The 14,111-nt window shown below is 34.6% G+C and overlaps 1 protein-coding gene across 1 annotated transcript; it reads left to right on the top strand.

The window, feature by feature from the left end:
- The first annotated feature begins 2,361 nt into the window (after positions 1-2,361).
- Positions 2,362-11,441, top strand: LOC130050031 (uncharacterized). The gene is made up of 4 exons (XM_056148477.1): positions 2,362-2,577; positions 7,786-7,870; positions 8,608-8,645; positions 10,440-11,441. Exons 2-4 carry the CDS (start codon positions 7,827-7,829, stop codon positions 10,964-10,966), a joined length of 609 nt encoding a protein of 202 aa, XP_056004452.1. The 5' UTR covers positions 2,362-2,577; positions 7,786-7,826; the 3' UTR covers positions 10,967-11,441.
- The last annotated feature ends 2,670 nt before the right edge of the window (positions 11,442-14,111 follow it).

The raw sequence follows: 14,111 nt of genomic DNA, 5'->3' as shown, positions 1-14,111 counted from the left end.
AGAATTTGGTTTCGTAATTGCGTGGAAATTCTTATCTTGCAAAATTTAAAAAGAAGTCAAAGCTCTAAATCCTAATATTTTAGGGTAAGGGAACAAGGGTTCAGATCTTTCATTTCAATTATTTGGTTAATTTAATTACATTTCCACTACAATTCACTATCACTATTTAAAAGAAAAGGCCGGGAACCAGCCAATAGATCGAACTTTAAAAATGGGCAACGTTGCCTGTAATAATAGCGGAAAAAAGAGCAATGTCGAAAAAATTGTTGGGGGTAGTCCCCATTCTACCTTCCTAATGCTGCGTAACTGCAATGCTGGTCGAGCTGTGCAATATATTAAACTTGATTTGAATAAAAGAAATATTTTCAAAATATTGAATCGCACGTGAAAAAACAAAAACAACCCAGATTTTTACAGAAAGACTACATTAAATACGGATTCGATATACATGTACATGTAATTAACATTGCCCAGGCGCGGATCTAGAAAATTTTCAAGGGGGGGGGGGGAATGAACCGGAGGATTAAGTTGTTGATATCTTGATTAGAATTATCTCTTTTTTTATCGTCTGCATGGGTTTTAAATAGGTTAGCTACATGTACTAAATTAAAAAAAACTCTTTAAAAAAGAATTTGAAATGACGAAGAATTTACAGCATTTATTGCTAAGGGGTGTATTATCAATGTCTGAAATAAAAGCTAATTCACAAATTTCCATAAACACCCCTCCCCCATTAAACTAAATTTGATGAATGTTGAAAATAATAACAATCAGTATGAAATTCGATGTCGATGACATAAACTTACAGGAGCCCCCCCCCCCCCCTTAAGTATTTAAATTTAGATTTTTATCCGACAATCAATGCAGTAACGATGTTCTCGGGAAACTATAAATACCATACGCTCTATCTTTCTCTCGCACTTTTTTAAACCAAAGATGTGTGTGTGTGTGTGTGTGTGTGTGTGTGTGTTGCAACGTTCGATCCCCCCTCCCCAGACCCATCAATATAGAATGTACATGCGTTCGTTGCACAAATAAATAGAGACTTTGTTACATCATGACCCAACATTGTCTGCGAAAAAAATCACACCTTGGACACATCAATAAAATCAGTGACTAAAATTATTTTGCAGTCATTTTATTTTTCACGAATTGCAGAAAAATACCTTAAAGGGGCATGGACACGATATGAGCTGAAAATTTTCAAGTTTAATTTTTCCATTTTTATTGTTTGCAACGCTTAACTAGAGTATTTCTAATGGTCAACCATTTGAATATCAGTTGTTAAGTTACAAGTGAGATACATCACTCACAATTCTTTGAAATGTAAACAAGGCTAGTGCCATGTAACTTTTGTTTACATGTATACATGGCTTAATAGAAAATAACATGTTTAAAAGAAAATGAGATGTGCCAAACAATTGTATTCAGAATTAACTTGTACATTGAAAAACATCTGCTTTAAATGAACTTTTACTGATATATTTAACCTATGTAAACAAAAACAAGGCACGAGCCTTGTCTATATAACAAGGAATTGTGAGCTCTGTATCTCTCATGTACCTTGACAACTGATATTCAAGGTTTTGCTAACCATTAGAAATACCTTAGTTAAGCACTCTAAACATTAAAAATGGAAAAATAAAATTTTAAAAATGTCGGCTCAAATCGTGTCCATGTCCCGTTAAGTGGCACTTAATTGCAAGCAGATGTCGTAAATCCTTATATCAACGCTATAAATTGTTGACCGCAACATTTTGTGCACCCTCTATATTCGGGGAGGGGGGATAACTCGCTCTGCATTGTGAAATGTATCCCATTTAGAGGTCTTTTTTATTCAAATATAAAATTTTTACCACGTAACATTACGAAAACTGTAGAGATCAGAAATGTTCACGTGCAACGTCACGGAAAAGAAATTATATTTTGTCGAGATGTAGTACTAGTATATCGATCGATCAGACAAACGTATTTTTGTATCGATCTATCGGACAAGAGTTAACTTTGTATAGCCTGCTGTTGACTTTGGTATTGCGAATTAAGTAAAAACCTTATATAAGCTGCATTAATGAGCCACCAATAAATAGTTATTTCATATAATTAACGATTCTTTTCACTTAGTTCGTTCATCTCCGGATTTGATCGAAATTTCTCTATATTTTGCCAGCCATCGCGTTGTAATTTTCGCTTGGTATGAAACAAAGGGATTCTTTGGAACACCTTTTCTTAAAATATTTAGTTCTTACACTTCCCAAAATCTTTCTGGCACCAATGTTTCTTGTGTATTGTATGAGATATGTATCAGAACTTTAATTTTCACCTTTTCTAAAAGTACATGGAATATACGAGGGCCTCGTACAATATAACTTAATAGTTTATCTTTTATCATACTAAATATATCTAGTACCCAAAGCAATACATCGTTATTATCTAAACCTCGTGATACAAATCTAATCTATATCATTTGATCATAGCCTTTTTGTTCTTTTTTTAAATTAGAAACGGAGACAACAGCAAAAAACCCGTATGGAGCTGATCATACAGTCAACCACGCCGATAACTCAGGCAATAGTGCAGGTAATATCACAAATAAAAATATACAATTATGGACTGTTTAGCAGAGAGACATCACAAAGCAGGTCTGAGTAGGGTTATCACCCGAGGGCGCCTATGCGCCCGAGGCGATAACTCTACTCAGACATGATAATTTGTGATGTATCCCTTCTAAACAGTCCATAATAGTTTTATTATCCTGAAGAATTGAATGTTACACAAACGATCGCACATTTATTGACTTTTACCAAGTATTTTTTTTTTATCTAAAATGTCAATGAATTCGTAACAACTTTCTCTGCAGAAAATTCTGATAACTTTTTAATAGTTTTCGAGGGCTGAAATTCATGTTACCCTCAACTACATACATCATTTTGTTTTACACTCGATGCCATACATTTATTAGATATATATGTTAACGAAAGCAAAACATTGAGGTTTGAGAAAGTTAAGGATGTTCTCTCCTGGTTTGAATTTTTTCAGCAGTATCAAACTTTTTTGATACACCATTTTAACTGATACATCTTTATCCGAAAGACATTTAAAACATGAAAAAGAGTATTTTAGTGTGGACTTTAAAGAATTACAGCCCCTCAAAGTTGCCCCTTTGCTGAAACTTAATATTTCATGAAAATCATCAATTTTCACAAGAAACACACTATAAAACAAATATTAAGGACAGAATAATCTTGGCTTTCTTTTACTTTATGAAAATTAAGCATACTGAATATTTCAATAACTTTTACATAAAATATATCACGAATTCTACAAAAAATCATGTATTAAATAACATAATTGTATAAAATATCACACAAAATTGAAGACCTATTTCATCAAAAATTCAACCTAGGGAGAATATCTGTATCAAACTTTTACTGAAATTACTAATGTAAATTTGAATCATATTTTTGTTTAATTCAAATGAAAAAAAATGTGTGGGGTAGTGTGCATTGGAACAAAGATTTGAACCATTTTGTGTCCCCACCCCCTTCTTACACTGATATACATTCTAAACAATAACAATATACGATTTGTTATCAAACAAATTCTATATATCTATTTCATTATATGATAAATAATCAGAAAACATAAATAATATATGCATATATACAATACTAATTCATTGATAACTACAGAATGTGTAAAACCTATGCCCGCATCAGCATTTTCTAATTTCCATGCACTGTGACCTTGATCTTTGACCTTCTGACCCCAACATTGATAGGCATCTTCCCTTCCTTGTATGTACCCCCTTTTCCCTTTGAACTCTTTTTAATGAATTAAATTCGCTGTATACTTTGGCGATTTTTTTAAACAATGATATAGATTACACTTTTTATTCAAAATGATGCTCCAATAATGATACATTGAACGTTAGGAGCGAGATTCGCTCATGACCGACTAGGCGGGATCGGGAAGATCGCAGATCAATTTAGGTACAGAACTACATAGTTTGTAGATTTTATTTTCATAAAATAAATTCTTATATATTGAAAAAATTACAAATTTATTCAATACTATATCAGCAGCCTCTGATTCGAGTACTACATCGCTAACATCCCTCCATTCCCCCTCTCGTCTGACAATATGTACAGTACTGTAGTGTGTCACCATGTGCGTGGTTGTGCCTGCTTGTCTGTAATTTTCTTTGTCTGCCACTCACTTGTGAAAATATTGGATGCAGCCTGATCTATAACTGCCGTTTTACTTCTAACGAATCGCCCATGTATGTTTATGGACTGCTTTAGAATAGACTAAATGCGACATCGTACATGGTACAGTATGCGTCTTTGAGCTTGAGTTTGTTTACAATGGTAACGTCATCATGAATGTCGTAAAATGAGAAAATGAGTAAAAAATTGTCATGTTTTAATTAATTTTTGTTATTTTATTAACATTATTAACAAATAAAAACAGATATTGATGTTCTTCTTTGTGCATACGAAATAAAACACACGCATCTCCACAGTTACGACTTTAAAAAGTATGGAGACTCACTCGTGGTAAAAGTACCACGAGAGTACACCCTTAAACGAGAGAAAACTTAAAATTTTGACGTCACAGTAGAATGACGCAAAAACATAACGTCAAACGTATACATTTCGTAACGTATTTCAAAACAAAAACGTAAACATAAAGTGAAATGCAAAATTGCATTTTAATGGAAATATTTTTCTTCTCGATTGTTATTTGCGAGCGTTAATGTTGACGCTGAAGTTCATGATTAACGATCCCGCATATTTTCAATTATTTTTTAATAGAGCTTTCTCGCTTGTGCCAATATAAGTTTCTTCTACAGGGAGACAACACAGTTGTCACCCTGTGCGTGAGGGAGACATCACGAATTGTCTCCCTCCACGTGACCAGCCCTCGACCAATGAAATTGATTGTATTATTCTGAAGGATAACACAGGTAATATCAGAGGTAATAGTACAGTTAATAGCACAATAACGCTAATGATGAAACAGGTAATATCACAAATAATAACACAGGTAATAACACAGGTGATAGAACAGTTAATAATACTAGTATCAACACTGGTGATTAAACAGGCAATACCATGGGTAATAACAGGTAATATCAACAATTAAAACATAGGTAATGACACAGGTACAAACAAAGGTTATATCAGGTAATAATTAGGTAATAACACATATTATATCTCAGGTAATGACACAAGATATATCTCAGGTAATAACACATATTATATCTCAGGTAATAACACAGGTTATATCTCTGGTAATAACACAGATTATATCTCAGGTAATAACACAGATTATATCTCAGGTAATAACACAGATTATATCTCAGGTAATAACACAGGTTATATCTCTGGTAATAACACAGATTATATCTCAGGTAATAACACAGGTTATATCTCAGGTAATAACACAGTTGATTATACTTTCATGTAAAATACTCGAATCTGACTGGTCGAGAAGCATTTGAAAAAACATATTGTTATCCTCTGAGAACAAAAAGCACGCACTCCAGGGTGATAGTATCTAACAACTGGTAACAGTACTTGATAACGGGTGATATAAAAAAAATATCACTTGCGTCAAATTTATGCGCGTATGGTTCGCTTGTTAGACGACGTCGTTTAAGCGTTTGTGATAAACACGAAGACTCGCATCGATATACGAAATCTTGCATGACAGTGATTAATCAAATGTCAACAGACGTAATTCTTTCTGCTTTGTTGTTTATATAACATTAAGTATAATACAACAAATATTGCATGAAGTTGAGGGTAGATGTAACATTGAAAATTTTCAACCCCCGAGAAATGATAACACATTTATTATCATGTGCCGGCTACGCCTCTGTTGACAATGGTTTTTCCAGGGTGAAAATTTGCAATGTTACCCCCAACTACATGCAATATTTATTTATTACATCTCAGGTAATAACACAGGTTATATCTCAGGTAATAACACAGATTATATCTCAGGTAATAACATAGGTTATAATATAATATGCATTGTAGTTCATGTGGGTCGTCTAAGGTAACATTGCCTGAATATTTTTAAAGAAGTAAATTTCTTTTTCGAAAATACATGAGGGGTATAAACTACAGTGATTCACGCCAGCATGCTGTTTCTCTCTCTCCCTTACTCTCAATCATTGACTAATTGAGTAATTATTGTCATACGTATGCAACACTATTGCCATGCAATACTATTTCATCTATATTATTGCTACAGTTTTACACATTTCTCTCTCTCTCTTTATAAATATAAAGCCGTGATAAATTATAAATAGCTCAATAACTCTCTCTCTCTCTCTCTCTCTTTATAAATATAAAACCGTGATAAATTATAAATAGAAATATCTCAATAACTCTCTCTCTCTCTCTCTCTCTCTCTCTCTCTCTCTCTCAATATAAAGCCGTGATAAATTATAAATAGAAATATCTCAATAACTTATTTATGCTTTTTTACTATCGTTTAATTTCTGATTGTGTAATTTATAATCCATGTGGTATCTCAAACAGAAGAATTTTTTTAAACTACTGTAACAGTTTTACGCATGGGCAATATAACCATTTTACATGTTGATGTGCTGCGCCAATAAAGAATTTTTCATGTTTTTATAAATATAAAGCCACAATAAATCATTAACAGAAAATATTCCAATAACTTATGTTTGTTTGTTTTTTTTAAAATTATTATTATTGTTTGATTTCTGATTGTTTAATCTATAATACATGTATAAAGATGGAGAGAGAAAATACGATGATAAATTGCATTGTATAGGGGGCGTTAGAAATTAAAATATTCTAGGTGCGAGTCAATGCTATCAAAACTCAGGTATACTGGGGCTTTCCTCGAGATCTAAAGACTGCCGGTCATCATTAGCCATGATTGTTATCCAAACATCTTTCACAGGTAGCTGTAGACCACGGTCTCTGCAAACGTCAATCAACCTAAGCTCTATTGTTAAAAGTTTGATTGACCGGCGGCTTATCATTGATCACGACACAGGTAAAATTTGGAGGCGTTAACTTAAAGTTGGGTCTTTAAAATTGCCCTTATATCTAACAAACAAATTGTGTATGAAGGTATGAATTGCGTCTCTTCACACCGGCAAACCTCATAATGCGCGTTAGCGCTTAATGGAAATTATGCCGCCGTAAAGCGTTGCAGTTCAAAAACAATATTTTGATTTCGATCCCGATCTAATAAACTTCAGAAAATCTGAACCTGATTAATTAACCAGACTCTTTATTTTGTAAACAATTATTGTACATGAAATGAGGTAGAAATGAATTGCGTATTTGCAGCCAAGATACATGCAATGATCGGTATCGGATCTCACAATACTGCGGTACTTTCGCAATCGGGGCGTATTTTCCCACCGTTTTGTTCAATGAACGAGAAGATACCCTTAATGATTTAATTTTGATGAAAGAAAAGCATGCGATGAAAACATCCGCGACACAGAACTGGCCTCAGGTAACCTCTTTACCTGTATAATAACGGATTTATCCACCACCAGGACGACCGATCTGAAGGAAATCCATATGAGCATTATCAATGTAAAACCGTTAGTCATTATTAAATTCGTAGACAATATTTGAATGTTCAGTTGAAGAAAATGTATTATCTTATCAGACCTTGAACGACCAAACCGAAAATGTGGTTTTGGACCATTGTTAATTGAAAGAGAAATATGAGCTTGATAAATTCATTCAATAAAAATGACATTTTCAATTCATTTCATTCCAGCTAACAAAAGATATCTTTTGAATGTTGTCCTTCCTTGCCTAATGTCAGCTATACTTATTCTACTGATTGGCATCTCAAGTTTAAGGTATGATTAACTCGGTTATTGATATCTCAGTTTACGAAAATGTGAAGATAACGAACAGTGATTCATCTCAGAACTCTAAAAAATACAACATTGAGAGCCAGGCAAACACGGACTTGACATACCAGAGGTGGTATCAGATACCTAGGAGCAGTAAGCATCCCCTGTCTACTGGTCACACCCACATACCTTGATCACGAAAACAGAGCAATGCATAATCAAAATTAGTGTGTAAAAACTGCTTAAGAATCGGTATGAAAGATGTCAGGCATCGTTTGACCCAGTGAAAGGTTGTATTGGTAAAGAACTAAGTTCGTTTTGTATCATATTTGGTCCCCTGAATTATTAAAAAATGAAGTACATATTACATTGCCAATTAATGACAGAGATACACTTGTCTAAATTATAAACCGAAACTTTGAAAATGTGTCGCATTTCTACTACATTGACGTAGTCAAAATACGTATGGAACACATATTTTCAGAAATATTCATAAAATTTAACTACTGTTGAAGATATTCGAATAGGTCCGCAAAATATCACTACTTTAAAATTTTCACACAAAACATCTATGTGTATGCATTTCACATATAAAAAATTACGATGTTGATATTGTGCGGACCTTCGTTTTTTCTTATGTTAAGGTTCATATTATGGCATTTTCACAGCACACAAGTACATGTCATGTTTATGGATGTTGTTTTGTTGACTGACATCTTTGCTTTCAACATTGTTTTCAGACTTTGGAACAAATTCAAACGTAGAAGAGTTGAGAAAGGTAAGCAATAACTACATATGTTGAATATAAAGGTAGCGAATAGTAATTTCATAAATCCTAAAATGAATACAAATTTGAAATCAGGATTGATTGATTAAATGTTGTTTAACGTCCATCTCGAGAATCTTTCACTATATGGAGACGTCACCTATGCTCGTCGCTTACGGCCTTTGAGCAGGGAGGGGTCTTTATCGTGCCACACCTGCTGTGAAACGAGACCTCGGTTTTTGCGGTCTCATCCGAAGGACCGCCCCACTTAGTCGCCTCTTACAACAAGCAAGGGGTACTGAGGACTTATTCTAACCCGGAACCAGAGATGAGGACAAACATGGAGCCCTGGAAACAGCAATAGTAGTATCAAGTGCATAGGAGGAGTACTTATCCTATGTTGGGCCCCTTTGTCTTCAACTGTTAGAAGGAGGAGAAAAAATGACCGAAACATTTGTAAAAATTACGACAGACAGCATTCAAACCAACAACAGGTTTTTCTAGATTTTGTACTGTTTCAAGAATTTATGAGATTGGTCATTGTTCGTTATCTTCACCTGTTTTATAAAGTTGTTATAAGTAGCCCAACATGCAAGAATTATGTTACAAGCTTGTCAACTGGAACCAGCACATATTTCACGTATAACATATCTACTTCTTTCATCACTTTTGATTGACTAAACAGAGAGGGATACATGGTACGCTATTGTCTTTGTTACGTGTGTAATACGCGATTTTAATATTTCTCTAATACTGTTGATCCATGTTAAGACTTTGCCTTTGATATTTAGCACAGCGTCTGGAGTATTCTTCGATAGAATTGGTAATGGAAATGAAATTCTATTATATAAGTTTTAAGATCGATGTTCCCTGAATGGCTGACCTCTTAAACTTTGTGATTGCAGGTCATCATCTGCAACAATATTTACATCCCAAGTAACGACATGTCCAGCTGGTGACTTATAAAAACCCTTAATGGGATGTTTGTTCTAGGGAATGACACGAGTTTAATTTAGTTGTGAATATATCCAAATTTTTATAAGTTTGCTTGGTTATACATGTGATCGCCGGTGGCATGATTCCTCAGTCAGCAGAACACCTTGCTAGAGATTAAAGGGACCCAAGTTCGAATCCCGGTCTGGTACAGCGCATTTTCCCTATTCCTGTTACATTTGGTGCCGTGAACAGAAAAAAATTCCCGGATTTATGTCTTTAAGATTTGAATATATTTAAGGAGGGAGGAATGTGACGGTCCGATTACCGGTGGCTCGATAGCTCACTTGGTTGATTGCTTTTTAGTTTCCTTTACGTCCTGTCGACAATATTTCATGCACAATGGTTGAGCACCTGTTTCTCTATACCCATAAATGCATTATACCAAAATTGGTTAGAATTGGTTTTGTCGTTCAATAGATTGATTGATTGATGTTTTCCGCCACACTCAACAATTTTTCAGTTCCATGTATCTGGTGGCGCCCAGTTTTTATTGGTGGAAGAGAGAACCCAGATACAATGTAACTGGGAAGAGACCACCGACCTTCCGAAAGTAAACTGGGAAACGGCCGAACGGGATTCGAACTCACGCCGACAGAGGTGAGAGGCCGTGTGATTTTGAGCGCGATGCTCTAACCACTCGGCCACGGAAAGAAGAAGCTAAAATATTCAAAAGTTTACAATCGGCGCACGACTATCGACGAAATCAGACAGCAATGAATGTTTGATTTTAACTGTCTACAAAAATTGGTAGGATATTAAAACATTATTAAGGGATCATGACTAAAACTTGTGTCGTCCATATCTTCTTAGAAACACAGGAACTGGACGATATTCCAGAGTTACACAACGATGGACCCTCCTCTCCTAGTGCTTTACAGACTCCGCAGACTGGAGAGCGTCAACCGGAAGACATATATGCTCACACGACATTTGGGATTTACAACCATGTAAGTCTGAGAGTGCAATACGGCAAAGAATCTGTTTATGATACAGGGAAAAGACCGGATATAGACGAATCTCCACCATGTCTAGGATTACCTTCGGATACGATCTTTGAACAGGACGAGGAACCAGTTCATGACACACAAAAAGATAGTCAATCAGAATCTGATGATTCAGAAAACGAGTACTTCGACATGAGTTACACAGGACAAGTGTTATGTAATGTACAAGAATCGCCTGGACAAACATCTTCGTTGACATCAAATTCGAATATGGATAATGAAGACGTTTCTGATTATGTTAACTGGAAAAGTATGCAAGAGGGACACTTTTATGGTAGTGAGGTGTATTCTTGCAACGAAGACGTAATGTTACATCAACAGCATTTGAAGTAATTTTATCCTTCTGTGATGTCATCAGGTTTTTCCAAAATCAATGATTTATTTAGATTTATGCATGGTATAGATGAATAATCAATGATACGTTTCAAAATATTGAATCCAAGAGCAATAACTCTGTTTCTATTGATTTCTTTATCAAATCTATTATGCGATAGATTTCCTTTATTTTTTACAGACATTTTGTATTTTTTTTGTGAAGATACAGTTTCATGAAATTGTTATGAATGCTACTATATCGTCATAACCAGTTTGTATGGAATTTTAATAACACTGTTTAATGCAATTTTCTGACGGTGATGTATGATTCTATTTATGTACGCCTCACATCTTAAAAAGTATGAGTATTGACGACCTTTGTATATTATTTGATAATTTGTTAGTTTTAACCCTAATGAATGGAATTAAATACACATTTTAAACTTGTATAAGATAAAACTGTGAGTATGGAGTTACCTTAAGTTAGAATTCCAGTGACAAAATTTGTAATTAGAATCTGACATAAAAATGATGTTAAAATGTGAAAGAATAGATGATAATGACGTGAATGGACATATTTCGTCCGTAATGATTTATACAGTATTAGAGATGGGTGTTCTTACGGAAATCATTAGTATATGTTTACTGCAATTATTGCTTATTTTTCTTGTCAGGATGTCATAAATGAAATAAGTACGGTTTTAATCAAACTACAATTCAATGAAATACTGAAGACGTGCAGCAAAACTCTGTTGAATTATCCCCGATCTCATAAATCACTACAAGTATTTTTTTCCTAAAAGAAGTGTATGCTTCCCCATGGAACTTTTCAAAGGTATTTTTCTCCCAGTTATGTGAGAGTATTCTGTGATAAAGGTAAATAAAAGTGTGCTAGATTAACCGCTTTCATTTTCATGGAAAGAAAAGGAATGGTTGTCAGTTAGGGTTTAGGAGATTTATCAGCGAATGCTTTTTATGGGACAGTATTTTACTTTAAATGCATCAATTGATAAATTTTAATTCTGTGTAAGAATCATACAAATGATAATGTATTGATGGAAAGGATGTATTTTTGCATATTTGATATTTTATTTAATACCACATTGGACTGCAGTTTTTGTATACTTCGAAACGATACTGTTTCATTTGATTAAGGACAGATATACGTATTATATTCGTTTGAACATATTCTGCTTATGTAGCATATAAGGAATTAATGTTCCTATTCTAACATTATTTTCGCAAAACTTTTTTAAAATCTGGAATACATAACATAACGAAAAGTGATATCGTTCTGATGACATCATATCGAAAAACACTCAAGGCTGGTACTTTTTGTTCACACGACCGAGTTATCCAAATTCTGAAGGGCAAGGAACACCTGTTAGTGAATCATGGCAAACAAGGTCAATAAAGATATTTATCTCTTGCTTGATTGGTTTGTTTTACGTCCCGTCGAGAATTTTTCACTCCCGTTGAGAGATCACCAGCTGCAGGAGAAGAACCGCGAATTTAGACCTACATGTATGCTTAGCACTAGGGACCGTAGCAGGGAGGTTCTTTAACGTGCCAATGCATGTCGCGACACAGCTGGACCTACATTTTAAAGGTAAATTCCGAAAGACCCGTGATTCTAGCCTCTGTTTTCCGATCATTTGGCGAAGGAACAATCAGTATCTATGTTTACGTCTCAGTACGAGTGGGACTCGAACTTCCGGTTAGGAAGCGAACGCTATACGATTGAGCTACCTCGACCACACTACGTGCTTAGGAGCTAAATGTAACATTTGATTTTCCCAATATTTGGCAAAAATGAATTACCAATTCCCCAGTTGATACGATAGGTTATTATTTTTTGACTATCGAATGAAAGATGATGTCTCTAATTACTTTCGACAAAGTCTTGCTCTCTACCTGCTGTAAGATGGATGGTCAACTTCCACTGGTATCGTTTCATAAGCTCTAGTAGCTGGTGTGGATGTTTGATTCAATCATATGATTTAATTACAATTATAACACGCAATTTGATTGACTCAATACGCTGAAAAAAAATATTGTATCAACTAACTTGCTATGGAGACATGCCCTTAAAACAATGTTACGGAACTACATTTTAGTATTACTTCCTGTTTACATAAGATACCAAAATAAAACAAGGATAAAAGTATAGAAATTCCCTGTATTGTTTGGCTGTTTGATTGATTGATTGATGTTTTCTGCCACACTCAACAATTTTTCAGCTGTCTGGTGGCACCCAGTTTTTTTGGTGGAAGAGAGAACCCAGATACAATGTACATGGGAAGATACCACCGACCTTTCGAAAGTAAACTGGGAAACTTTCTCACCGGTGCAAGCTGGATTCGAACTCGCACCGACCAGAGGTGAGAGGCTGTGTGATTTTGAGCGCGATGCTCTAACCACTGTAAAAATGGTTTCGTGATATTTTCATATCTTTAAGTTATAACACACACTGATAATGTTAATAAATACTTGATACACTTGTAAAGAAGAACTATATGGACTTCTTTTTAATTTGTAAGCTATTATTAAAGATGTTGGGAAATAGAATTGGACACCCAGAAGCAAATTCTTGATGGGGAATTTGATATGTCAACATTGAAGATTTTGACAAGGTTTTAAATCCCATTGAAAAACAGAAATCCCGCTGCAAGAACCAAACAAAAGAAAAAAGATACATGTCTGTAAGTGGATTTGAATTCTGTCAGAGATTGACCAAGCCCTTGACAAAATGGAAGAACAATGACAAACTTCACAATACCTTAGATTGCTCTGTTTTTGGTCACTTTTACATGAAAGGTGAGGATACCAAACAGTGAGTGATCAATCTCAAAACTCATATACTAGCGGGGGAAAAGAAGCTGTGCATTATTTAATATATGAAAAAAATGATAAATAATAACAATGAACAAATTTTATTTTTGTAATACTGGTAACAAATGTATTCGTTACAACATTTACATGATTGACAACGACGCCTCATTGATGCCACTAAAGTGTTCAGAAATGCTAGAGGGATGTTGTTCAAGATGTTGGTTAAAGCCTAGCTTAAATCAGCCAATGTCACTGGCTGATTTGGTAAACGGTGTAGACGTCGTTCCATTTCATCCCAGACGTGTTCGATCGGTGATAAATCGGGTAAGAC

This window comes from Ostrea edulis, chromosome 1 (genome assembly GCF_947568905.1).
Source record: "Ostrea edulis chromosome 1, xbOstEdul1.1, whole genome shotgun sequence".
Lineage (NCBI taxonomy): Eukaryota > Metazoa > Mollusca > Bivalvia > Ostreida > Ostreidae > Ostrea > Ostrea edulis.
The sequence above is the reverse complement of the archived record's forward strand: the minus strand, read 5'-3'. Positions and strand labels throughout refer to the sequence as shown.

Excerpts from the sequence above, each read along its gene's own strand:
- LOC130050031 (XM_056148477.1), top strand. The coding sequence starts at position 7,827 with ATGTCAGCTATACTTATTCTACTGATTGGCATCTCAAGTTTAAG. Across the intron at positions 7,871-8,607 it reads ATTGGCATCTCAAGTTTAAG|ACTTTGGAACAAATTCAAAC; the intron begins GTATGATTAACT and ends CATTGTTTTCAG. Across the intron at positions 8,646-10,439 it reads ACGTAGAAGAGTTGAGAAAG|AAACACAGGAACTGGACGAT; the intron begins GTAAGCAATAAC and ends ATATCTTCTTAG.